General features: G+C 41.5%; 1 protein-coding gene across 1 annotated transcript; it reads left to right on the top strand.

Annotated features, from left to right (window-relative positions):
* The first annotated feature begins 4556 nt into the window (after nt 1–4556).
* LOC122806563 (profilin-1-like) lies at nt 4557–26071 on the top strand. Its single transcript, XM_044077099.1, has 3 exons — nt 4557–4834; nt 22611–22803; nt 25818–26071. Exons 1-3 carry the CDS (start codon nt 4703–4705, stop codon nt 25913–25915), a joined length of 423 nt encoding a protein of 140 aa, XP_043933034.1. The 5' UTR covers nt 4557–4702; the 3' UTR covers nt 25916–26071.
* Nucleotides 26072–26748: the final 677 nt, after the last annotated feature.

Genomic DNA, 26748 nt, shown 5'->3' on the forward strand with positions numbered 1-26748 from the left:
GATAAAAAGACAAATAAAAGTGTTTTGAGGGGGGAAATGTTAAGAGAAAAAGTTTTAAAACATACTGTTATTTGTCTCTTTCTCCCATCTAGCAAAATGAATATGCTTTTTGCTGAAGTGTTGGTAAGAAAAGGTCATTGAACCATGTTTATTAAAGATGGGCTTTATCTATGATAGATGTAGTTTGCTTATGAACTTGAATAACATCTGTTTTCTATACTTCTGAATAAGAGTTAATTTACTGAAGCAGGCTGTGGAAAATTCCAGCTACCACTGTTGAACTAAGTATTCTGTACTAACTGTGGTTTTGAGGTAAACGTTCTACACTAACTGTGGTTTTGAGGTAAACATTCTACATTACCTGTGGTTTTGAGGTAAAGCATTCTTTTCTGAGGTAATTTGTGATCCTAGATGTTTTTCATAGCCAACTGTCAACTGTTAGAAATGTAACAAAAGCTATTTTGGCTAGTGACAGGAAAGTATAAAAGTTGATGTCAGTAAACAAGCTGATCAGATTGAGATCATCTTGGCCAACATGCTGCTGTAATCTGGTTAGCTGCAAATAAAGAAGTTTTCATCACCTGAGGCAGATGTGACTCGCTTGAATTTTTTCTTCTGACACATGCCCTGGCCCAGCAATTAAGGAGCCTCAATTCTTACCACTAACACCAGGGAGGGAGTCTCCTATAAGAGGAAAGGATAACAAATACACAGAGTAAAGTACAATTTCCCTTAAGGGCACACAGAGATCACAGTCAGTCTGGGGCTGGTTGCTCCCTTGCTCCCCAGGTCCCCAGTAAGACTCCCCACTGGCACAGCTATAGGGTCCAGATCTCAGCCTAGCTGGCAAGCTAATCTCCAGTACCATCTCTGTCCCACCAGTGCTTTGTGTCCCTGCCTAGGTAGCTGACACACCACACACACTTTAAGATAAGTATTTATACAACTTTACAGAGACTCCTGGGAAAGGCTGACACATATTCTCCAGCTGTGCCCCTTTACCCAGACTATACAGTAGCAATTACTGCCACCACCAGCTAATACTTATCAGCTACCCAAAGGCCCTTAAAAGGGTGTCCAATTATTACTGTGCAATATTATAATCCAATTGGTAAGTGTGACTAATCAGTCTAAGACTTATTAGAGTGGCCTTGTACAATAAACTCAAATTGAGATCATCTTGGCTAACATGCTGCTGTAATCTGGTTAGCTGCAAATAAAGAAGTTTTCATCACCTGAGGCAGATATGACTCGCTTGAATTTTTTCTTCTGACACATGCCCTGGCCCAGCAATCAAGGAGCCTCAATCCTTACCACTAACACCAGGGAGGGAGTCTCCTATAAGAGGAAAGGATAACAAATACACAGAGTAAAGTACAATTTCCCTTAAGGGCACACAGAGATCACAGTCAGTCTGGGGCTGGTTGCTCCCTTGCTCCCCAGGTCCCCAGTAAGACTCCCCACTGGCACAGCTATAGGGTCCAGATCTCAGCCTAGCTGGCAAGCTAATCTCCAGTACCCTCTCTGTCCCACCAGTGCTTTGTGTCCCTGTCCAGGTAGCTGACACACCACACACACTTTAAGATAAGTATTTATACAACTTTACAGACACTCCTGGGAAAGGCTGACACATATTCTCCAGCTGTGCCCCTTTACCCAGACTATATGGTAGTAATTACTGCCACCACCAGCTAATACTTATCAGCTACCCAAAGGCCCTTAAAAGGGTGTCCAATTATTACTGTGCAATATTATAATCCAATTGGTAAGTGTGACTAATCAGTCTAAGACTTATTAGAGTGGCCTTGTACAATAAACTCTATAAATATGCAATGTACTTTAGAGCTTAACCTAACTCTACACAAACCAGCCACAGGTAAAAGGTTTAAAAATATTTAATAATAAATAATAAAGACACAAGGCAATACTACTACAATACAATGCTACTCAAGAGTTCAGAGACCACACAGAAACTTAAAACAATACAGTAGGAAAGTTCTGATATACCAGAAAAACACAAGTCTAATCATTATAGTCCTAGCTATTTCTACAAGAAAACATACTACTAAGGTAACTTACTTTCATAGAGCAAGGCAGTGCTGAGGTGGGACATCAAGACAGAACGCTTACAGTCTCTCTCTCAGCAATAGTTTAAAATCACTAACACATTTCTGCTGGGACCTCCCAGATTACATCATTTTGACACTTAGGTTTTCCCAGTATACACATTACATCATTTTGACACTTAGTCTGGAGTTCCCAGGCCAACAGGCTACATTATTAAACAAGGTAACACCTGCTCAGGAAACTACAACAATAAAAGATATTTCACATGTACACTCTAGTAATTATTCCTTGTTAAACCAATAGAAATAATGTGTTCAGCTAGCCTCTTCAGCACCACTATCTAGATCAAAGGGTATACAAGACATCATTTTAACTTCAAAAGAACATTTGAAATGCTTGGCTTAGTTTTCTTTACAGCAGATGGCAATGTTGCTACAATCTTGAAGTTCACATTTTGCAGTGTTTTCTTTCATTTAATAAACAGGGCTGTAGTTTACATTTATACTTACAAATGATAGAATTATGTATCAAATTCTATTTGGCTAGGCTGGCAGCCTTCACCCCTTCTTCCCCAATCTTCACAGGGAGGATGGAGTGTTCTATCCTGGGGGAGGGTACATGCTGATACCCACCAATGATGTTCTAGCTAAGGCTGAAACCAGGAAGAATGGATGCCAGGTTGGGGAGCAGGAAAGATGGTTCAGAACATGTCCTTAGTGGCTAGGGTGGAGCACACTATAGTTTCCCATGCCCAGCCAGTCATAAAATGTTCTAGGCACACAGGAGAATAGAACTTTATTTATCAGGGTAGTGCACTGATCAATATTGAACAATTTCAGTCTCAGCCCAGCTGAAATACAAAACATTTCACAATCAACAAATACAAAAATGTAATCAATAACACAGTAGTTCTGATAATTCCATAGAAAAAAATTGCATATATACATTGTAGTGGACAAGCAGTGTGAGCACTACAATATATACATTAGTTTTTAAAGTGGTTCAATCTTCAGTTTATCTTGAGAAAGAAGATGAGATTCGGAAAAGAGATAGATTAGGCAATATGTCCTGCATTAAAGCAGGAGCATTTTGCTTGGATAAAGAAATGTTTTTAAGTTACATTCTGAATTTGGAATAAATGTTGCTTTAATGTTGGTGGTGAGTGCATGCCAAACAGTAAGCTCCTGAGAGGAGAAAGCATGTGCAGAGCTGCAGAGTTTCGTTATAGGGGCAATGGGAGCTGGTATGTCTTGTGAGTAGTGTCTCATGTTATATGAGGATGTTAATTCGTGAAGTCTAGCTGCAAGGGGAGTAAATGTGTGGACCTGGGAGTAGTTTGCAGAACTGGGATCCTAAAAGTAGGTCAGATCTTTGTTTTATGGGTAGACATTTGTCTTTTTTAGGGTGATACAGTGATACTCACAGACAGATGAGTTTGTCATGAATCTGCGGATGCTGTTAAACACAGCCTGGAATGTGGTAGCTTTTTTGGAGACAGAAGCAAACATCGGGAGCCCATATTCAAGTTGAGAAAGGAGAACTTGCCAATGGCTGCTCTGGATAGCTGGGACAGAAAAGGGGAGATCTGTTTGGCCCAGAAGAGGAAGGAGTTTATTTTGGCTCTCATTTTGTCTATTTTGAAATGGAAGTTCATTGACTTTTCAAGCCATAGTCCTACTTATTTGAAGGTAGGGGTTGTCTCTTAAAGCATTAATTGACAATAGGACTTCTGACACTCGGCCCACACATTCGCTGACTGAAGAAGAAGAATGCCCAAGTTGAGCCTAAGATGGAAGGTGGATGGGCTTACTGGCTGGGGAGGAATTGTAAAGATAAAGCAGGTACTGGATGATAAAAAGAGCAATAAATAAATAAATACACCCTTCAGAAGAGAAGTTGAGAGGTAGGCCAGGGATTAATTTGCAGGTACTATTACAATTATTTGTTTGTATGCAGAATTTTTTAATTATGTATTAATACAAGAAACATTTCTATTAATTACCTATATTTCGTCATTAATACAAGAAACATTTCTATTAATTACCTATATTTCGTCATATAAGTTTTTGTGTCCACTAAGACATGCTCATAAAAATTATGTCGTGGGGCTTACATTACTAACAATACCTAACCAGTGAGATTTATCTGGATTAGTGATTTAAACCGGTGTTATGCGAACATTTCGAAACATTAAGTGGTGTGATAACGTTATTGTCATCCCTAAAAGCATATATTCGTTACATAGACTTGTTTCCCAGTCCAAAACCTAGTGTTCAGAGTAACATCAGTGAAGCCATGTGAGGATGAAAAACAGCTGATTGGAATGTTCTCACAAGCCAATTATTTTCAGCAAAGAATAAGCAATAGCTAAACTTTCGGGAAGTTCACTGAATTATTGCGCATTCACTCTGGTTGGAGTGGTAGCCCCACCCAAACTAATATCTGCAGTTCTTCCTGTTTTCTTTCATTTTAGTAGGCGGCTGAGGTTTGACTGCTCCCTACTAAATTGTATTCACGGAGGCTTGTACCAGGAAACAGCTCATTCTCGAGGCCTTATTTTGCTAACAACTGCAAAAGTGTTGTGTGCTTTACGTTTTTCAACTTTTTTTTTTTATTCTTCCCTTCCGGTTTGAACATGTCCTGGCAGAGTTTCATTGATAATATGCTGGCATATGAAGGTGTTTCGGATGCAGTTATCGCTGGTTGCCAGGATGGAAGGTGGCATATTTGGGCTGCAGCTAAAGACCAGGAGTTGTGTAAAGTTACGGTAAGGGTTTGGGAAAGATGTTAAGACCCACGCATGAACTTCAAGATGTTTTAGTTTGGCGCTTACGTGGTAGTCATATTGCTGAAGCACGACCGAGCCTACGTGTAGTGTTAGAATAATTTACTATAACATTTGCTTCCGGTATGGTCGCTTCCCATAGCCATTTGGAAGTTCTAACACCGAAGATTATCAGCTGCACTGACTGAAAGGCCAAGCAAGGATTTTGATAGCAGATGCCCTCCTTGTTAAGTACACTTCCAAGTGTACGTTCTGCATAGTACTTTTTCGTGCCTTTATTCAAGGCAAGCCTTGAGGGTGGTTCAGGGAGGAACTGCTGTGACGGGAAGTGAAATTTTCTGGCCCCTCCCCGGTAGCGTAACCAACTAAATGTGGAAAGTTGTACAACAGCGTTTGGAATGGTGTGAAAATTTATTTCTCTTCTCGTTTTTGACAAGAGATTAGAATTTTTTTTAAAACTCTCTAATAAAAATGTCCCCGCCCTAAAAAGGCCAAAGTAATGTCGTGTATGACTTGCGTGGAATGAATCAAATTATTTTTTAGTAATTCGCCTGTCACGCGGCATCTGGGTCGATCCCCTAATATGCGATCCTTACTCTTAATTTTCTGTATGCTAACAGCGGATATCTTTAGGCATTACAGTCGTACATTAGCAGAGTTAGAAAGATTATTGTATAATCCATATGCGTTTAGTACTCATGGGTAGGATACTGGTGGCAAGTTTCTCAAAGAAAAGTGTTGTCCAGTAGTCTTAACAGGTTTAGTGCTACATACGCCTCAGCTGGCCCTGATTTGGGCTCAGATTTTTGATCTGATCTTTTCTTTTCAAACTTTTTTTTTTCTTTTTTTTTTGGGGGGGGGGGTACACTTTTTTATAACTTATTTGTTGGCATTAGTTATTGATTTCAAAAAATACTTGCTACTTATTCTGTGAACACTAAATTATTTTCGATGTGCCCTATTTCTGAATTTACTCCTGGTTATGGAGATGAGGTTGTGAGCTGTACAGTCTTTGAACACTTTTTTTCTTAAGCGTTTACTTTCGTCATTTGTAGCCCATGAATCATTATTTGTTTGATTACACCTTTGTAGATGGCAATGACTCACAGGTTGCAGTCAAACCCCACCTCTGAAGCTAGAACACTTCAAGAACTTGCACTTACTTGTAAATAGTTGGTGGAATGGACTCATTACTAAAGAGTTTAACACATTTGGTAGACCATCCTTTTAACCCCTCCCTCCAAAGTATGCAGCAAAGTTAATACCCCACTTCAGAATGAGAATAATGTTCAGGACTTGGCTGATAATGCAGTCTGGTTTCATCATAGTATAGCAGTAGTCAAAGTCCACCATTTAATTGCCAGTTTGCCTCATTCATCTCTAGAGGTTATCTCCTTTTCTTCAGCATTGGTTAGGCCAGTTAGAGTACAACACTCCCTTTGGGATAAACCTCACTAGACATGTCAAAACAACTAAAAAGACCACTCTGATTACTGGCCCAAAAGCCTAAACTACCAGAAAATTAGTAGTATTCTGTTTATTCAGTAGCATGTAGACTTCAGAGGTGAGATGTTTAACGTGGTCATATACCTTGTCTTAAGCCATGGGTTACTGATTAAAAAAGTATCTTGTACAGGTGGTGTGACTGACGTAAATGTCCATTGTGCCAGTAATGCATCTAATGCATGTTATTTTTGCAATATAGGTTCATAGGTAGGTACTAGGCTATCGGCCCAAGGGCCTGCATAAGTCTAGCCAGCAAGGTACCATAGCTTACGCCACCCAAGAAAGTTATTTTCCTGTGCCACTGTCCAGCAAAGACACAGAAGTGATCCCCAGGGTGGTATTTCCTGTGCCACTGTCCAGCAAAGACACAGAAGTGATCCCCAGGGTGTTATTTCCTATTTCCCATCCACTCCAAGATTTTTCTTGATGCTAATGAAGAACTTTGCTTGACATAGATGGGTAGCTTGTTCCAAAGTATAGGAAGTCTCTGGGACAGGAATCTATCCCTCCAGCGTGTCCTGTTTATTGTGGTGACAAGGTTTAGGTCCCTAGAGCGTGTAGCTTGGAGGGATTGGGATTTCTTTAGGTGTAGCATGTCAAACAGCTCTGGGTTTGACATAGCTTTATATGTTAGGCAGAGATCACCTCGGAGTAGGCGATATGCTACGGAGTAAAGCTGGAGTTTTTTGAGGTGGTCAGTGTAGGGCATTTGTTTGAGGCCAGTAATCCTCTTTGCGAGGTACTTCAGTGGCCTTTCCAGCTGCTCTTGTGAGTTACATTCCAAAAGGGGCATTGTACTCTATAATGGATCTGAGTGACGAGTAGAGGGGAACAATGACCTCTCCCCCCCCCCCCCCCCACCACCACCTCATTTGGGGACTTGACTATGGCTCCTAGTTTGCAGTCATCTGTGAACTTAGTCCGCCAGAGGCCTTCTGTGTTAGCCTGTACTTCAGAGAAATAGATACCAAACAGGAGAGGTCCAGGATGGAACTCTGTGGCACTTCACTTGTCACTGCCTTGAGGTCAGATTTGGAGTCTGCAATTTTTACAGTGTGGGTTCTGTCAGTGAGCCAGTTGGCAACCCATCTTGTGACATAGGAATTTATACCTAGTTTAGTGAGTTTAGCTATAATTCCAGAATGGGGGGTGGTGTCGAAAGCTTTGGCGAGGTCAAGATAGGCTGTGTGAACCACCTTACCCTCATCCACGGCTTTGGTGACTGCCTCAAAGAAGTCAGTCAGGTTCAGGAGGCATGATCTGCCTTTCACAAACCCGAACTGGGTGGGATCCAGAGTTTGGAGGTTACCAATGTGTTTGTTTATGAGTTCCATGATGATACGTTCCATGGCCTTGCAGACCAGGCTTGTCAGGCTAATAGGTTGATAGTTCCCGGGATCAATGGTGGCTTCCACTTTGTGGAGTGGGATAACTGTTGATATCTTTATTAAAATGTATGAAAACAGTTTGTGTGAGGAAAAATGAGGTTTGGTAAACAATATTTTTAAGACCACTTCCTTTAAATTAAAATGGCTTAGTTGCAGCAGTAGTACTGTTGGGTACTATTTTAAATACATTTTTAATATGTTCAGGAGACCATTAAGCAGCATAGCCCAATTTTACTAATTGTCCCAAAGTGGTGTCTGGTGGAATGACTTGCCCAACGTCACACAGTAAACAAATGAAGGCTGAAGGAATCAAAACCCAGTACCACAGGAAGCAGGTCCTAGCTTTAGTCCTCCGTGCTGCTAAACTATGATCGAGTCTTAATGTGTGCAAGGAAAAGGAAAAATAGTAGAAAGTCTCTTCCGTAGCTGAAGCATATCAGTGACATGCCTGTCTGGTAAGACTATGACTGCGGTGTCTTGTTGATGCTTCTCACTGGCACTTTAGGAAATGGTTCCTGTTATTGGAGATGTTAACACTTTCTTACGACTGTATTCCAGCTGCAGTTGCCTACAGTGACTTGAGAATCTGGGCCATGTTTTCCAGTTTTCTGAAAGCTTCAAAAATGTAGTGTTAACATGAATTTGTAAACCTTCTAGTATGTTGTCTTAACATTGTATGACTTTTTTTTTTCCAGCAGGTTTCATCTTCAGAATGCGCAAATGGATGAGGCAGTAGCAGATTATAATGGGACTTAACTTGCTTGCTTGTACTACTGCATTGTCTGTATTTGTGCAGAGTATGACCAAATATCTTCACAAACAGGCTTAATTTCAGTTTCAGCTTCATCTTCTCTCAAGTGTTCCCAGTTGCCAAAGATGTGTTGCTTATGGAAGATGAACATGTAGTTGTCCAAAAATCTTTGCCATTGTCTTAATCGGCTCAGCCATGAGGGGGCCCTTATTAATCTTATGTCAGCCCTAATGATGTGAATGAGTGGAACACTTTAGGTACAGAACTTGGAGAAACCTAACTGCGGTAGTGGAAAGTGTGAGAACACCACAGAGAACTGGCATTTCTTTTTAACCCCAAAATGGGGGGGGGGGGGGGACTGTGCAGACACGAAGTAATGCTCCATGACGCATGCCTTGTTATCCCACAAGTTTTCATAATTGCACCCGTACCTCTCCTCTTCCTTATTGAATTCTGTAAAATGTACAGTAATTGGGCTACAAAAGGACTGATCAGGGACATTTTACTCCCTTAGTTAATTGAGCAGTAGCATGTATGTCAGCATTTACAAGCTGATGTACAAGTTTATTGTACATCAGCATGAATTTCCAAAACAAGCTTGAAATTCTAATGTCTGACATTACTGACTGTAGTTAGTGGTTTACTGGAAAAGGTGTAGTGCTCCACTCTACGTCAGCACGTCAACTAGCAGCATTTTCTTCTGGTTGTGTGGCTTATAGCACCCAGAAATGGTGCATTTTTACTATTTTAAGATTTTATGTTCTGCTTTCTAGACCCTTTTGTGAATTCACAGTGGTTACTGGCAGGGCTTTGTATCAGATGATTGGAATAATACTTCTAAAAATGCCAGGCTAGTATGTAGAGGCAGCAGCATTTTGTGTAGACAGGATTTTACCTTCCTTAATGTAAGACAAGGAAAGAAAACTGGGAGAAACCTGATGCTATGCATTTGCCCACTTGGCAGGTAAGACCCAGCTGTTGGTACGATCAATAGATTTGTTTGATAGAGGCTGTGGCGTTAATGGTTTTGCCTTGCCACTATCAGCTGATAGAGCATTTCATATGTAGATTTTTATCCATAAGATAGTTTAACTTCTGCATAAGTGGGTGGTGGTGGAATTCTGGATCCTGAGTTTTGGAGGTAGAGTAGGACATCTGAGTTTGGCTGTCTATTAGTGAAACTTCATATTAGCATAGTCTTGCCCTTAGGTGCAGCACTTTCTGAAATATTTGCAGTCCCTTTTGTTGTGCATTTAAGCAAAAGTATATATTCTAACTTCTCAAACCAATAATTTCCATAAAAATGGTATAGCGATAATTGTCTTAACACTACAGGCTTATAGGTTCATGGGCAAGTACTAGGCTAGATTCCCTTGTGGGCCATTTTAAGCCTATCCATTTTCCATTTTATGCTCATTCAAATTGCAATCTATTTAATTGCAGATTGGCCTTCACATTCCATGGTCAGTAATTGCATGTTACTCCTAATCAGAATGACTGGGATCATATCATAGATAATTTGAGGGGACCATATCATAGATAATTTGAGGGGACTAAATAAAGGGGATAAAGCATTTAGGAGTGGTATCCATTTGTAGTACAAGGGGGTCAGTCCTGAAGTAAATTTTTGCCTTCCTATCCATAGATCAAAGGATTTAAGTTGCACTTAACTTTCAAACTTGCCTCACTTAACTCTACTTAATGTAAACCAAAGTGTTTTTTTTTCTCCCCACTTTCTCTACCCTCCCTAACATCCTAGTCGGTCACTGCGTAGCTACCAGCTATATCAAAGCTTTTTACTATTAGTCATAACTTCACAAAAGTTTACTTTCCACAAAGTCTACAACACCATAATCAACCCCCTCTTTCCCATGATAAAAACAGGGTTGGGGTGTCGTGTCAGCAGTTCACACTCCTACCTTCTTCGGCACTCATGTTTGGCTCTCGCAAGTTTTCTTTCTCACAGTCCATCCACCTCTGCTTTGCTGGATGCCCTCTTTTCCTCTTGCTTTCTTCGTGTCTGTCCCAAATCATCATCTGCTTTTCTGCACCTGTGCTGTAATCTGATCTTTGACTTTTTATGAAACTGGAGCTACTTTGGCTTCTGCTCTTGGAAGTTCTCATTTCTTTGTTTGTCCCAGAGTATGTCTCCTGCAATCCATCTTTGGCACTTCTCCAACCCCTTTAACTTCCTCAACTGCACTGCCTTTACTGTCTAGGTTTCTGTATCACTAAAATCAAGTCGAAGTAAACTTTGTCATTCAGACACAAGCACAGTGCAAGTTGAACAAAATTACTTTGCTTCGGTTCTAAGTGCATGCATCTTATACAACCACAGAGAATAACAAGTACATAAAACAGTACAGTAACATATACCAGACAAGACTGACAGGACCTGAGATATCTCTAACACTAGTAGCAGCCTTCATCAAATATTGAACATGTGGAAAAGCAGTTCTTGCACGGAGTATACAGAATATACTGAATAGCACTAGTAGAATGTTTAATTACTACTGATTGCACTTTTAAAGCACCTTGAAGTAGGTATTGCACAAGAAGATCATTGTACTACTGATTTGTTCTGGTCACCAGCTATTGATATGCTGTAGCTATTGATATGCTGTAAAGTTCATCAGTTTGATAGCATGTGGGAAGAAGCTCCTACTAAACTTGGAGAACTTGCAACACATACTACAGTATCGGCTTCCTGAAGATAAGTAGGAAAATGTGCAGGGTGAGTGTGGTCTTATTTTTCCGGCTGTGCCAATACATCATGCTTCATATAGGACCTGCAGTGCTGGAAGTGGATATCGGTGATCTCAGCTACCTTCACCACCTTGTAGGGCCTTTCGGTCTGAGGCTTTGCAGTTCCCAAATGAGACTGGAGTACTAGTCAAGGTATTTTCATTGGTACGCCTAGAATGTTTTGAGGATATATGAAGGGAGAAGAGCTTTCCTCAGCTTCTGCAAGAAGTGCAGGTGTGGTTAGTGTTTAAGCTCCTTAAGGTGGTGTTGCCTATGCTTACTTTTTGGGATCTAACAATGAGAAAGTCCAGGATTCAGTTGCATAAGCTGGTGTTAAACACTCAGCTGGGTAAGCTTCTCAATGAGGTGTTGAGGGTTGACTGTATTAAAGGTGGAGCTAAAATCAATGAACAGCATCCTTGCATGGTTTTTGTTAAGATGTGCCAAGGATTCATGAAGAGCAAATGAGATGGAATCAGAGCAGTTGGCCCTGTAGGCAAATTGAAGCGGGTCAGCCGTTCGAAGCACGTAATCACCGTTAAGGTTAGAGCAACTGGATGGTAGTCATCCCAAGTACTACTGACAGTTGAGCAGAGCGGTCTCAGAGCACTAATGTTATTTGGGCCAGCTGCTTTTCTGGGATTTGCCCTGCTTAGGATCCTTTGGACTTCCACTGGGTTAAAGCAGAGTACTTGCCCATTTTGTTTTGGTAGTTGATTTGCCACTGTGTTCCCCCTCATCAAATCTACTGAAGGAGTACATTCAGGAATTCAATGTAGTCACATTTTGAGGAAACAGGCTTGTAGTCTGCATAGCTTGTATCCCCTGCCACAGCCGTCTGGTAGTCCTGGTTGCACCACTGCATCCTTCTGTCATACACATCTGCTGATGCTCTGTGCCAGTTGGCTACAGGCCATCTAATTCTAGTTTTGACCTCCTCGATCAGACTTCTCTTTAGCCACTCCCCCTCCCAGGTCCTTGAAGCTGTTAACCTGTCCTACTACTTTCCTTTCTAACTCCATTTTTCACCTTCTTGTAATTTCTTCCATTTGTTGCCATTACAACACTTTTTTTTATTTGTATGCGTTCAGTGTTTCATTCTATTACCTTTAGTTTGCTGACTTTCTCAGAGTTTCCTGTAATGCCACATTGTCTATGTACAGCAATTTTGTTAATCTGTTTCCTCTGACCTGTTTGCTAATGTATGAATAGAGTTGAACCCTGAAGCACACCCACTCCCACTGAGAACCCTTCTCGGAGACTGAACATTGTTCATATTTGAGTCTTTGGAACTTTGCACCATTTCTACCAATGTTTCTGTGACTTCAGACCTCCACAGGACTACCCAAATCAGTTTTCTTGGGACCTTGTTGTATGCGTTCAACAAATCTAGGAATGTACACTTGGCTTCGTCTCTAGCTTCTTCTGAAGTATCTGGTTAGTTGTGCTGCATCTTGAACTGAATCTTAAGTGCTCGTCTCTTATCTTACTTTTTACTACTCTGCATGTTTGTCACCATCTCCAGTATTTTCATGCAGTTTGATACCTCTGTACTGCCCACAGTTTTGAATGTCTCCTTTGTTCTTGATCACTGGCATTAGTATGCTTGTTCTCCAGTCATCTGGGGTGCACCTTTCTTTCCATACTGCTATGACTACCATTGAGCCATTTCTCCCACATCTCACCCAACATCTTACATCTGCTGTGATGTCATCTGGGACAGCTGCTTTCCTTGACTTCACTTTCCTTGGTTCTTACTGCTTTCATGGTGGGTGGTGCCCTCTCTCATCATAGGGTGTATATGGGGCAGTATGTCTTCTGTGGGGCTTTCTTTATCCAAAAGCTGCTGGAGTACTCCTTTATCTTGTCGTGTGGGTTGAACAGGTAGTTGCTGGCATCCCTCACGCAAGGTCTCTGATCATAGTTGTCTTTCTCTTGCAACCTGAAATAGTCACTTTCCAGAAGCTGGTATAGTGTGTCTCATGCCTTGTACTTGCTATTTCAACACCTCTGTCTTTATTAGCCAACCCATATTCCTTCTTTGCCTGGTCTGTCTTTATCTCCAATTTTTTCCTGCACTTTTATTTTGTCTTCTGGACTATTCCACCACCAGCTTTCCTTATTTCAATTACCTGGCTTTGCCACGTCTTTTATGCAGTTTTCACACATGCTGCTTTGAGGCACTGTCATTCTTGTTCAATTGCACTTATTTCTTCCTCTCTTTGAGGTCCTTTTAACTGTTGTGCTTTCTCTCCAGTCAACTTTCTTGTCTTTAATTTAGTGTCTGACCTTAGAACCTTCTCTGACCATTGTTCACAGCTGATTGTGGCAACCAGTGACTTATGCTGTAGGCTACCCGTTCACTGGGGATGACTTCGGTGATTCTATTCCACCGCCCTTTCCTTACTAATAAGTCTGAGTTACAAGAGTGGCCAACATGCATGTGCCCGTGTGACACTTGCTGAACCATGTGTTGGTCACCATCAAACCATTTGCCAGAAGGCTAGAGTGGCCTCTCCTTTATTCCTGTTCCTCCATCCATGTGGACCTAGTCAATCCTCGTATCTTGTTCTCTATCCCTATATGTGCATTCTGGTCCTCCATTATCAACAACAGTTCATGTCTTGCTTTTTCTAGTAGGCTCTGTAACTGCTGTTTGAATGCACTCTTCCCCTCCCACACGCACTCAACCCAAATGTTGGTTATAGACAGATTATGAATACTACCCTGTTAATACACGAGTCTAATTGCCATGAGTCTCACTAATTCTGATGCCATCTCTCATTGTCTTGTGAAGCTTCTCTTACCACAATTCCCACAACATTTCTAGTCTGTCTTGGGTGGTAGAGTTTGGATCCCAAGCAAAGGGTCTTTACACTGCTAGTCTGTCTTGGGTGGTAGAGTTTGGATTCCAAGCAAAGTGTCTTTACACTGCATTTCCATCTTTTCTGTGGCTGAATAGGGTGTCTAGCCTCCTACTCATGTCATCCACTCCAAGCTGCGTCCTGTCAGTGAACCAGCATTAGTGTAGCAGTTAAATGAATAAACTTGCCAAACCTGAATTTGTCCACTGTTGGCATGGGTCCCTGGATTTGGGTATGAGTAGGCTGGATCCTCATCCCACTTATGATTGGCAAATACCCATTTGGTGACCTTAGTCAACACAACTGAATCTCCTAGAGCCATATTTTTTCGCCATCAAATGATTAGCCTGCCAGGGTGCTCAGTCTGTGATCTACAGCTATAATTTAAAATAATCAAGATGTATTGCCTCTTTGTGTTATAGCACTTCTGTATATTTTTGCCAGTTTTATATAACAATTTAAACTTCATGATCTCACAATACTACATAATGAATTAAAACCACTAGAGTGCCTTAACTATGCACACACTTACTTTATTCTGCCTACAGACTAGCTAATTGACACCTGTACCCATATTTACGTCACTATGGGGAGTGAACCTGTCCATAGTCCCTTCACAGATGTCCATTATTTGTAACCTTGGTCAAGGAATAAAGTTCTCCCAAAGTTTGAAACAAACTTACCCAACTACATGCCTTGGTAGCTGCTTATTCCCCAAGTGTATTCTCTGTATGGGAAACATTAGTAAAGCCCCACACAAAGGAAATGACGGCAGCAGGGTATGATCTGCTTAAACTAGAACAAATTTGGAAACGAGCAGCCCTAATTTTATATAAATGAAGTCTGCCATGCAGAAGTTAAAACAACCCACAAAGCAGAGCTCTGGTATCTAATGTTAAGAGATCCACATATATCCATTTACATCACCCAAACAGTAACTGCTATAGCTGAGGATGTACTGCCCACTAACTTCCATTATGACGTGACCTCAGTAATTGACCAAAAGACTTTTGAGCAGCTGTCCCAAGAATAAACCTATTAAACTTTGCACAACTAATTCAAATACCAGTAAGAATTAAACCTACCAGCAAAAGTACTTCAGACTGTATATTATCTAGCCTAGCCCCACTAAATGAATACGCCTTGACATACTACCCAGTCCCATTATTGATCACCACCTCACCTTCATAATATAGGGTAATTACTAAGGTAGACAGTAATATTCAATGTACCAAACAGAAATCTCACCAGATTTAATCTTCCAGTTTCACTCTGTGAAACCACCTAAAGCGTAACTGATTAGATAATGCAGTCCAGGTTTTTGACACAGCTTTCCTAAATGTACTAAATTCCGTAGTCAAATAGCAAATGAAAGGAAATCCAATTAATGGTCAACCCAGCAAATTAATAAAAAAAAAAATGCATGACTGGCAGAGCCTGTAGAAGTTAGTGCAAAAGCGAAACCAATAGCAAACAGCAGTGTTAAGTTAAATTTATCAACATTGAGAATCTATAAGTAAAATGCGACTAAAACCTGGAAAATGACATGAAGCCTAACTCCAGACTGAAGTAAATCTAGTAAAACCAGGGCAAAAATCACTCTTGACAAACACTGTAAGAGCTGCAACCCTTAAATTTAGAACCCAGTGGTCAGTCCCATAAAAAAACCCTTCCAATCGCATTTAGCATAACAGAACTGTCATGCTCGGCAAATGGTAACAACCCACTGCCTTTCTCGTTGATCTAGTCCATGTTCAGCACTCAAGTACTCCAAACATTTAACCAACCTCACTGGTTTCAGGTATCCCATCACAATTCTAATTGGCAGCTAATTCTGTGGCATACTGTGTAACAGTTCTCAAAAATCAGTCGCGTTTCACCAAAGTATATGAACAATGACCTCTCCCTTCAGAAAGGAAGAACATTACTTGAAAAAAGGGGCAATAATTAGATAATTCGTCATTTCTTAACTTGCTAAAGTTAAGGCAAGCAAGCTGCATACATAAATGGATTACTTCAGATAAGTACGTTATCCCCAATACATCACTGATATAGACATTGTGCTGATCTGCCCTGTTAACATTCCTAAACAGAATCATAGGTTCATACTAGGCTATCCGCCCAAGGGCATTTACAAGCCTAGCCCAGAGTTTTGTGGCTTTCGCCACCCCTTTAGTTTGAAGGATACTATGCCCATTATTTTGCTGTGCCTCTGTCAAGCAGTGACACTGAGGTAATCCCTGGGGTATATCTGCGATTTCCCATCCATTGGTCAAGATTTCTCTTTAACAAAGCCAGCGAGGTGCTCTGCCTCACATGTACCGGGATTTTGTTCCACAGCATAGGGAGTCTCTGGGTGATGAATCTGTCCCTCCAGCACGTCCTATTAATAAGTGTCAAGGTTTAAGTCTCCCGCCCTTGTAGTTCTGAGGGATCTAGATTTTTTGAGGTGAAGCATGTTCATCAATTCCAGGTTGTATGTCAGGCACAGGTCACCTCTGAGCAGACGGTAAGCGACTGAATAGAGCTGGAGTTCCTTCAGTCGGGCAGCATAAGACATATTTTTGAGACCCTTTATCCTTTTGGTGAGGAACTTTTGGGGCCTTTCCAGTTGCTGCAGGTGTCTGGTCAGATACATTCCGAATGGGGCATTGTACTCGATCATTGGTCTGATGAGTGAGGAGTACAGGGAGACGATGACCTCCCTTGATCTAGATGTGAATCCCTTCATGATCAGTTGGGCAATGTAGAAGGTCTTCCTAACTACTTTGGCAACGTGAGTGTCAAACGAAAGGTTACTGTCAACCTGGGTCCCCAGATCCCTGATGACCTCTTCTGTGCTTAGTGGATTGCCACCTATATGGTAGCTAGGGGTAACCTTGTTTTTCTCGAAGGGTATGACTATGCATTTTTTGGCGTTTAACTTTAGGCCATGGCTCTGGCACCAGTTATCCGTTTCTATAAGACCCTTCTGAAGGATATCTGTGTCAGATGTGTTCTCGACTATGTGTTCTCTACTATGGCGCCCAGTTTGCAGTCATCTGCAAACTTTGTCAGCCATAACCCTCCTGTGTGTTTGCTTGTACTTCTGAAAAGTAGATGCCGAACAAGAGTGGGCCCAGGACTGAGCCCTGTGGGACACCACTTGTGACAGGCTTTGAGTCTGACATGGCGCCAGCAACTCTGACCCTGTGGGTTCTGTCACTTAGCCAGTTTGCAACCCATCTTGTGACGTATGGGTTTACATTTAAGCTGATGAGTTTTTCAATGATACCTGAGTGGGTATTGTCGAAAGCCTTTGCCAGGTCGAGGTAGGCTGTGTGGACTGCCTTTCCCTCATCAATGGCCTTGGTGACTGTTTCGAAAAAGTAGTTTAAAAGGCATGATCTGCCTTTGACAAAGCCAAATTGGGTTGGATCCAAAGTCTGCAAGTCCCCTATGTCTTTATTTATGAGTTCCATTATGATCCTCTCCATAGCTTTGCAGATCAGGCTTGTCAAGCTGATGGGACGGTAATTTCCAGGGTCGGTGGAGGCACTGCCTTTGTGAAGTGGGACCACAGTTGCCATACGCCACTCCTTGGGTACGTATCCTGAGGTGAGGCTAAGATTAAACAGCTGCCCTAACTGCGGGTTTAATTCCTCATTGAGTTCATGATGCACACAACCGGGGACACCATCTGGTCCCATGGATGCTGTGTTTTTCGCCTTGGAGAGAGCAGTTCTCACCTGAGCGTTAGAGATGTTTGGGGGGCTACAATCCTCTGGTATAGATATCTCTCCTTTTGGGAGTTTGCACTGAACCTGTCAGCCAGTATGTTGGCAATGTCTGTAGGTTCAGTAATTTTTACATCATTTTGAACTAATTCTGAGCATATCTGGGAGTTTCCTCCCAGGTTTCTAACATAGCTAAAGAAGGCCTTATGATTGTCTTTTGAGTCCTTAGCGACTTTTCTCTCAAAATTTGCCTTGGATTATAATGATCAAAGGTGTCTTCCCTTTTAAGGATTTTGCTCTGTCTTGTAGTAGCTTCCTCCTTTTGTTGTAGAGCTTGTTTATGGCTGGGGTCCACCAGACTGGACGCTTGCCTTTGGTACAAAGAGTCTTTGTTTTGTTTGGGATTGCCTGATCCATGCAGTCCTGTAGGTGCTGGTAAGGCATTTGTAAGTGTTTCAGCGGCTTGAGTAATGGTTTCCGCAGGCTTGGGGGCCTTAAAAGAAACCACACTAGTCTTTAGAAGTGTGAAGTCTGCTTTTGAGAAGTTCTTCACTGTGGTCTTTTTTATCTCAGGTGGGGACGGGATGTGGACTTGAGATAAATGATCTGATCTCACCAGTGAGGGGTATACTTCCGGTGTTGAACATTGTGACCCCATGTTCGTGATGATGAGATCTAGTATGTTTTCTCCTCTTGTGGGGATGGTGACTAGTTGTTCCATGGCATTTGAGTTTATGAACTCTAGGAACCTTTGGGCTAGAGTGTTGGCTTGAGTAGTGATCCCAGTCTATATTCGGGTAGTTGAAGTCACCTAGTATGATGGTGTTTGGAGATACATTTATCCCCTCCAGTGTTTTTAGGAAAGCTATGTGAGATTCCTGAGTTTGAGAGGGTGGCCTGTAACATGCTACAAATTGCAGAGCAGTCTTGCCTATGGTTAATTGCACCTGGATGGTCTCCGATGCATCGTGCATTGCCACCAACCTTGAGGTGTGGGTGTCCTTGATGAATATGGACACCCCCCCTCCTTTCTTGGTGTTGTCCGGATTTTGGGGCCAGAACGCATGATATGAGGTAAAACCTGATAGTGCCGGGGTGCTCTCAGGAGCCTTGAACCAGGTTTCAGTCGCAGCACAGACATTGATGTTCTCCATATTGAGAAGGGCCTCGAGTGCGTGCATCTTGAGGTTGAGACTTCTGGCATTGAGCAGCATTACCCTTAGTTTTTTTTCCTTTTTTGTGTTCTAGGGTGGTAGGTTTAGAATTTGTGCCTTGCCTAAAAAAGGCACTATGGGGGTGGCAAGAGCCTTTGCCAATATCCGGAAGCCCAGGGGTGACAGGTGCAAGCCGTCCCTTGCGAAGCAGCGTGGCTTGTCCAGCATGTCATCCCATGCAGACAGACATTGGATCCCCTTTGACACCAGAGTGTAAGCCAATTATTAAAGCTGATCATCTTGTCTCTGTATTGTGGCATCATTCTTGGTGAAGGTAGGACTTGCTCAAGGTCAGGGTCATACCTGCCTGGGCTACATAATCGGAGAGCTCCTCTGTATCTCTTCATGTAGTCCAAGGAGGTACGCCTCGGGTCGTTCACACCAGCGTGGACAATGACTGAGTCGTACTTGTACCTGCTGTTGAGAGACCTGAGTGCTTGCGTTATGTGGCGGATTCTAGCGCCTGACAGGCAGCTTACTGTGACCTTCTCCTTACTCAATCTGGTGAGCGGGACGTCAGTGTGTCTGACTATGGAGTCACCAATGACGAGTGTGTCTGGCATTGTGTTTGGCCTTAAGGGCTGTGACTGTTTGGCACACAGTATGTGGTCTATGTGTTGTGTCCTGAGGTGGCAGTTGTTTGGGTGTCTGCTTTGGTGGCCTCTGCTGTTTTGGTAGATTTTTGATCAGAGCTTCCGAGTATGTCTTTGTGTGTTTGTGTATGATTTGAAGTTGTGATAGTACTATGTGAGACTGGGTTTGTGGTGTGTGTGGTTACCTTCTCCTCCTGTCTGGTCTTGCCAGTCCTATGTTGAGAGAGCTCAGCCTCCAGTTTGGCTATATAGTTGCATCTCTCGCATGTATTTGTGTTTTGTGGGAGAAGGAGAGGGTTGTCTGTGTACATGAGGCAATTGTAACATTGCCTCAATATTCCCAGATTTACCAGCTGAGCAGGAGAGGACACTAGCAACTGATCCCTCGACATGCTAGAAGGAATAGACAAAAACTTTAAAAAGACTCCGGGGGATGTGGGTGATCGAAAAAGGGGTTTTAGGCTGGTGGGGTACTATGTATAATAAAAGTGCTATATCAAAGTAAAAAAATACTTTAGGAGCAAGTGCTAGGCTTTACAGATAGAGAATAGTCTACTTATTCTATTTTACTTAATTTACTTAATCCATTATACAGCAACAAAGTTGTAAGTTGTCCTGTAGTATCTGTCTATAGCATTTGGTGCAGTTTCACACAGTCATGAAGGCAAAACTTTAAATTATGAAGACAGCATGTAATGGTTCAGCTGTCTGACCCCAAAGACTCCAGTATTTGAAACTGACACACCAGTCCTACCTGTAAGAGTTCCCCAAGGCTTTCTTACGAAGCCTATTACTACAACATATTGACTTTCATTAAGCAAGCCACCAAAGTCAAATATGCCATAGACTCCATAATAACCTATACAGAAACTACCCACAACTCCAGTCTAACCAAGCAATCCTTCACAAAGAATTGGAATCTTCAGATACTTTTTAACCAAACAAAAATGGTATTGTTTATATTCTAAAAACAAAGCACAAAACTTCTCTATATGAGCTAAAACTGTAAACTGAATTTAATCAGTATATCTAAAAAGTCACCATAATAATAATAAAAAAAAAATGATTACTGTACAGAGCAAAACCACTGAACCCCCTCAAGGATGGAATGGCATAGCTCATACTTCTGATTCCAAGCTTCCTTTTCAAGTCATCCTTTTCAAGTCATAACCAGACTTCACTATGGGAAGTAACCCTAAATATGGTACCTTCACAAATACCCATTCTCTCCAGACTGGAAAAGGGCTACAATAAAATTGAAAAATTTGCCTCTTTGCCACAATAGCATCCACCACTGCATGGCACTGTAACAAATTAAATGGCTTGAAGTTTCCAATAGCCTTTATATTGTCAAATTGCATACAAAATTATTTGCTTTCCAGAAAATAATCTCTTGCCCTCCCCCATTTATCCTTGTATTGACCTTGTTAGTCACACTACACGAGTAGACTCTTTAGGGAAGATAGAGTGCTTTTTTTTTTAAACTTGTGAGGGGAAATTTGGTCAAGGCATCTGGGAACTACCCCTGCTCTTTTTGACAGGTTGCATGGGAACTTTTACATCCATCTGGGCTACCACTAACTTTGGCAGATGGGGCCTTTGAACAGGTTGTGCAAAGAATGACACTGAGTGCATCACCTCCCACTTGTGCAAAGGATGACACTAGTGCATCACCTCCCACCCCAATCCTAGCGCTGCTCTGGAATGTTTGCAGCCCTTCTGTCTGATGTGGGAATAGAGCCCACAGTCTTCACTTTACTATACTGTTGCAAACCTGCTCAACAGCTGTGCTCCACCAGTCAAAATGTTTAGCACAGAAATTAACAGCTCTTATGGTGAAACTTTCTACTTAGGCCATGTAGCTGAATGCTATACTAAGATTTTTTTCAAAAAAATTGCTCTTCCAAGGACTGTAAATACTACTTGCACCTACTACCATAACAACAAATTGTGGTTTCTGCTGTACAGCCACTGGGTAACTTCAACTCTCAAGTTACCGGTCAATACATAAAACTTGCATTAGACACCAATTACTTTCAAGAACTGTTCCCAACCTTTTAGGTATTACTGCTTTTAGTTTAACAGAAGCACTAATTTTGCTGTTCTCATTAGTAGCATCAGCAGACAGAAGTACATCCTAATAATATAACTCCTTGTATATGATAGACACACTAGCCAAAGTTGTTGACCTGCATTTGTCGTACCTTGTTGTCAATATTCTTTTATCTGAATGAGCATCAAATACTTCCACTGAAATTTACTTACTTCCACTGAAATTTACTTTAGCTATGTAAAAAAATCAGTGACATGCCCCGCCCCCCCCCCCCCCCCCCCAAGACTGCTGAAAAGAGGCACTGTCCATCATTTGAACACCTCTGTATAAGTCTTAAAAGATGAGCTGCTTGTAGAAGTTTGTCTGACACTGTATTGGGTTCTTCTGGCTTTTTCAACTTTCCGTCAAATGTTTAATTTAGCTGCATGTTCTGTAATACTGTTTGAACTCTTGACCACATCTGAGTACATTGCTAGATCTGGAGTCTTTAGGTCAGCAATACTTTGAAACATGATGGCTTGGCTAATCTCCCCACTGCTTTAACTGTGCTTTTTTGACTGTATTGATTAATGATCAGATTGTGTAATAGTGGTGGTACTTCATCTTCCTGGTGACTACCAGATAAAAATGTGAATGGTGTCTTCTCCTTTCCAGTAAAAGCGGATGTGAATAGTTGAGTGTGTGCAATTTTGATACAGCTGTCTTGATAGCCAGCTGGACAAGAGTTGTTCATTTGCAGCATGAAAGCATTATTTTAGCATTTGTACCACATAAGTGGAAGCTGATAACAGGATGACACACACACACCTCGAAGGACTAGAGTAATGTGTGCTACAAGTATTGGTAGTTTGTATGTCTAACCCATTTTTATTCTATAGGTTTGAAGTCCAAAATTTTGAGCACCTAAAACACTTGTTTTCTTTTCTAGCATGATGAATTAAGTAATCTGGTGAGCACCAATCGTGAACAGTTGTTTAGTAATGGTTTAAAACTTGGTGGCGTAAAATACTTTATGCTTAGAGATGCAATGTTTAGCGGAGAAGAGTGTTGCTATGTCGATGCCAGGGAAAAGGGAGCCGAATCACAGACATCTCCTCTAACAGCAGCCAAAGGGAATACAGGTAATTCAACTTGCATTTAAAGATTTCAAAAGCTATAGTCCGAGTGACTCGGTGAAAGTGTGTAGTTGACTTCCCAGCTTGTGTGGAATGTATGTGGGTGTTCTTTATTGGTGAGAAACATGCAATTTGAGTGCAAACATCTGGATAGCAAACTTTGGAAGACTAAGGGCCAAGATTTAACTGTTCAAAAGATGTCCTGTAGGTGTATGAATTGATGAATATTGGCAGTGCAGATGTACAGCAAGTACCCCATACTGCTCTAGTATGTGCTTCAGTGAGCACTTTTCAAGCAAGTGAAAGCTGCATGCTGTTAAGTGGCAATGTTGGGGATACTCATTTGTAAGTAAGCAAGACTGGAAGACGGTGGTGAGGGCAGTAGGAAAAAAATTGGTTGCCCCTGGACTTGTTTCATGGCTGGTGGTATAGGCAGTGTTGTCATCACGAAGCTGCTTGAAAGCCACCTTCGGGTATGGAGACTCTCTTGAAAAATTCACTAAAATGTTGAATCTGTAATGGGAGGTTAGGAAGTATGGTCTTCCCTGGACCACCTGCCTTGTGTAGAGCTAGAAATGGATGGATTGTGGCCTTGTGGCGAGAACATGACTAGTGGGTGCAGCAACTTGTGAAAAGTACAGGGGCTTTGACAGGTTGTCCAACCAGTTGTTGCTGCACCTTGAAATAAGGGGAAGTCCCCCCCACCCCATAAGGGATTTAGAGCGGGCTTACAATTTTTGTAATAAATTGGACTGATTTTGTGCACATTAACCATGTGTACTTATGATAGTGAGTTGCTGTGAACTAAGTAGTTAGTTTCATGGATTTTGGATTATCAACACCATACAGGAGTGTTAAGGGGGTTGCTACTGGAGTGGAAAAGGCTATCACCTAGCAGGTTGGTAATGGGTTCTACTAATGCATTCTGATGCTGCCATTAAAGGCAGCTCTGAAAGACTGAGGTAGGTAGTGGTGGGTTGTAGGTTAGTGCATTGTGACGGAATATTATGGTAAGGGTAGAGGACGTGCTTGACCTAGAGGATGTTAAGGATAGCTAGTTATACTGATGGAGCAGAGAACCCTGGAGGTGGATTACTTGCTGCATCAGTATAACTAGCTATCCTTAACATCCTCTGTCAAGCACATCCTCTACCCTTACCATAATCCATCACAATGCACTCTAACCTACAACCCAACACTACCTACCTCAGTCTTTCAGAGCTGCCATTAATGGCAGCATCAGAATGCAATTGTAGAACCATTACCAACCTGCTAGATGATGGTGGATGTTAAGGATAGTTAGTTATACTGATGGAGCAGAGAACCCTGGAGGTGGATTACTGCACTTTTCTATACATCTAGTAAAATGTCTTACACTTGCTGCCTAAAAAGGCTCTACAATAGTCCCTGTGAAATTTGCATTGATAATGTGCAGTCATTTTCATCAGTTTTGAACTGGGGGAAGAATTCTTTATGGAATAAAATTTCAGTTTGAGTGATATATGTGGTCTGCTGGTTAAATCTTTTGCTGATTCTGTAGGAAATAGAGTTTACTTAAAAATTGTGTGGCATTAACATAGTGTACGCTATAGGACCCTCTTCATAAGAAGCAAAGGGTTGTGATATTTATGGGTGCTAATCTCCTGTGTGTGGGTGTACCATGGCCTTATATAAGTGGCCTTAGTACGGTATGTTTTGAGTGTCAGGAATTAAATGTGGCTTGTCTGACTTGTTCAGCTGCTGGAGTTTTAGTAGAAGTACCTTTGGCTGTATGAAAAGTCCAGTTAGTAACTTGCTGCTGTTTGTATATATGTACATGTGTGGACGTGTATATAATTGTATAGTTGTATGTAAACCAGAGGTTGGTTCTGCAGTACAAGTAGACTTAAGGTGTATATGCATAATTAAAGTCTCTACAGGTATTGACCATTTTGAAGCTGAACATATTTGGTAATGAGTAACCTAAGTGCCTGGAGTTTTGTATATTGACTGTGTCTAGAATTGTAATCAGACTTGAAATTTAGCTCCAACATGGATTAGAATGAAATACAGAAGTGGAGGTGGTGAAATGCATCTTGTGTAGAGAATCTGTTCTGAAGCACTTAGAGACCAGTTTGTATACATGCTGTGCATAAGGTTCACTTAACCAGGATGTAGGTGGGACCCAAAACTGTTCAGGATTTGTGTAGCAGACAGTAGTTACCATGCTCACTATAGGAAAGATGCCAGAGTTACACCAGTAGCCCTTCAGGGTATTGCTGAAAGACACCCTTATGTTGTAGGTGCCAGGTTTTGTGGTACGAGGTTGTGCTGTTCAGTATTCTGCTGTTACTAGTCTTCTGCTTTGGGTAACTTGGTTAGCTACACTACATTTCTGCCATCAGTTATGACCAATTTATCTTGCTCTGTATTGGCAGGTTGGTGCAGTAAACGAGAGAGACAATGCTGTGCACAGAGTGTTTGCATATGACACCTTTGTAGCGGTGTGAAAAGCTCAGCACAGCTTTGTTTGTAGACATAAGCCACTCCTTATCTGTGCCATACTTGACATTCCTCCTAACATACCATAGTTATAACTTCTGGTGGCTCCCCACATGTTGGTGCCAGCATTAACTGGAATTTCCTGTTGGTTTAATATTTTTTTTTCATTGTGGTAACAGTAAGATTGGACATAAGCTTTTTCTGGAAATGAGGCAGGGCATGCCTGACTTTACCCTAAGAATGGGGAAGCCATTCCTGCAAAGTAGCATATTCTGCCTGCCAGGTGAGGTTTGCATTTGAGATGTAGTTCAACTTATGTTCTCCTTTTGAGTCCCTTTGGTATGCACCAGACCTGGCTGTAGGTAAACCATGAGATACCATAAAGATTGCATATTGTAGGTGTTGCATAAATGCGTAATGGTAAACAAATTGTGATCCTTCCTAGCTTGCAGACTCGTATTGGGAAGATTTTAATGATTAGTTGAGCTGCGAGAAATGTCTTTATGACTAGACTGACTTTTTTCTTTCTCTTCCCACAGTATTAGTCATAGTAAAGGGTAAACCTGGTGTACATGGAAGCAAAGCAAACGTGCCAGCTACAAACACTGCACTACACCTGAAAAGATGCAACTATTGATTTCTGCAAGAATGCTAAAGGCTGTATCGAGATCATTACGGATTTGGCCATGCACATACCTTAACACTAATTTGATTACACTAATTTTGATCTGGAGGCTGAATTGGGCATTTATTTGGTTTCTTTTCTATTTCTGAATAAAAAATTACTGCCATATGACTTTGTCCGCTTGTTTCTGACTTGGACTGCTGCTATATGATATCTCTATTTCTGACATAAATATAATCCTGTGCTGCCTGTTGAAAGTTGACTACATGTTTACAGCTGTACAGAATGAGAATAAACCTGGTTTATCAGTGGCATTTGAGTATGTGTACTCACTGTAAATGCTCTGCTCCAGATTTAGTGATAAAACAAATTTGAACCCAAGTAAGCATTTTGCTTTGGAGGCAGCATATTTTAATTTGTACTGCATCTGAGAATTTGCTTTTAGATGGGCATTTGTGTAGTTTTACCTAGTTTAAACTTACTCTTAAGTCTTTGAAGGCTATCCCCTTGTATCTTTGCTAGTTTGCTATTAGTCGAGGTCAGAGGGGTGTAAAAGGAGCAACGTTTGCATGCCTATGTAGATGTAATTGTATTGCCTCTGTTTGCAGATATGAGACTTCTGTGGGTTGCAGAGAGACTGTAGAAGAGGCCTATTGGGATGGAGAATGAAGGAGTCTAAATACTAGAATACAAAGGTTAATGTATTGAAAATTGCCAAACAAGACCAACGGTTGTCATGAAGGTGGTTTATATGTCAAGTTGTTGACTGTTCGTAGAGAGACACTAGCAATTTGGTAAGCAACTAAAATTAATGTTTGTCATACCAGGGATGTACCACATTATTC

The sequence above is a fragment of the Protopterus annectens genome, chromosome 7.part0, assembly GCF_019279795.1.
Source record: "Protopterus annectens isolate FY-2018-M chromosome 7.part0, PAN1.0, whole genome shotgun sequence".
Taxonomy (NCBI): domain Eukaryota; kingdom Metazoa; phylum Chordata; order Ceratodontiformes; family Protopteridae; genus Protopterus; species Protopterus annectens.

Bases quoted from the DNA above. Each gene is read 5' to 3' on its own strand.
- LOC122806563 (XM_044077099.1), top strand. From the start codon at position 4,703: ATGTCCTGGCAGAGTTTCATTGATAATATGCTGGCATATGAAGGTGTT. The intron at 4,835-22,610 runs GTAAGGGTTTGG...TTTCTTTTCTAG, and splicing joins AGGAGTTGTGTAAAGTTACG to CATGATGAATTAAGTAATCT. The intron at 22,804-25,817 runs GTAATTCAACTT...CTCTTCCCACAG, and splicing joins AGCAGCCAAAGGGAATACAG to TATTAGTCATAGTAAAGGGT.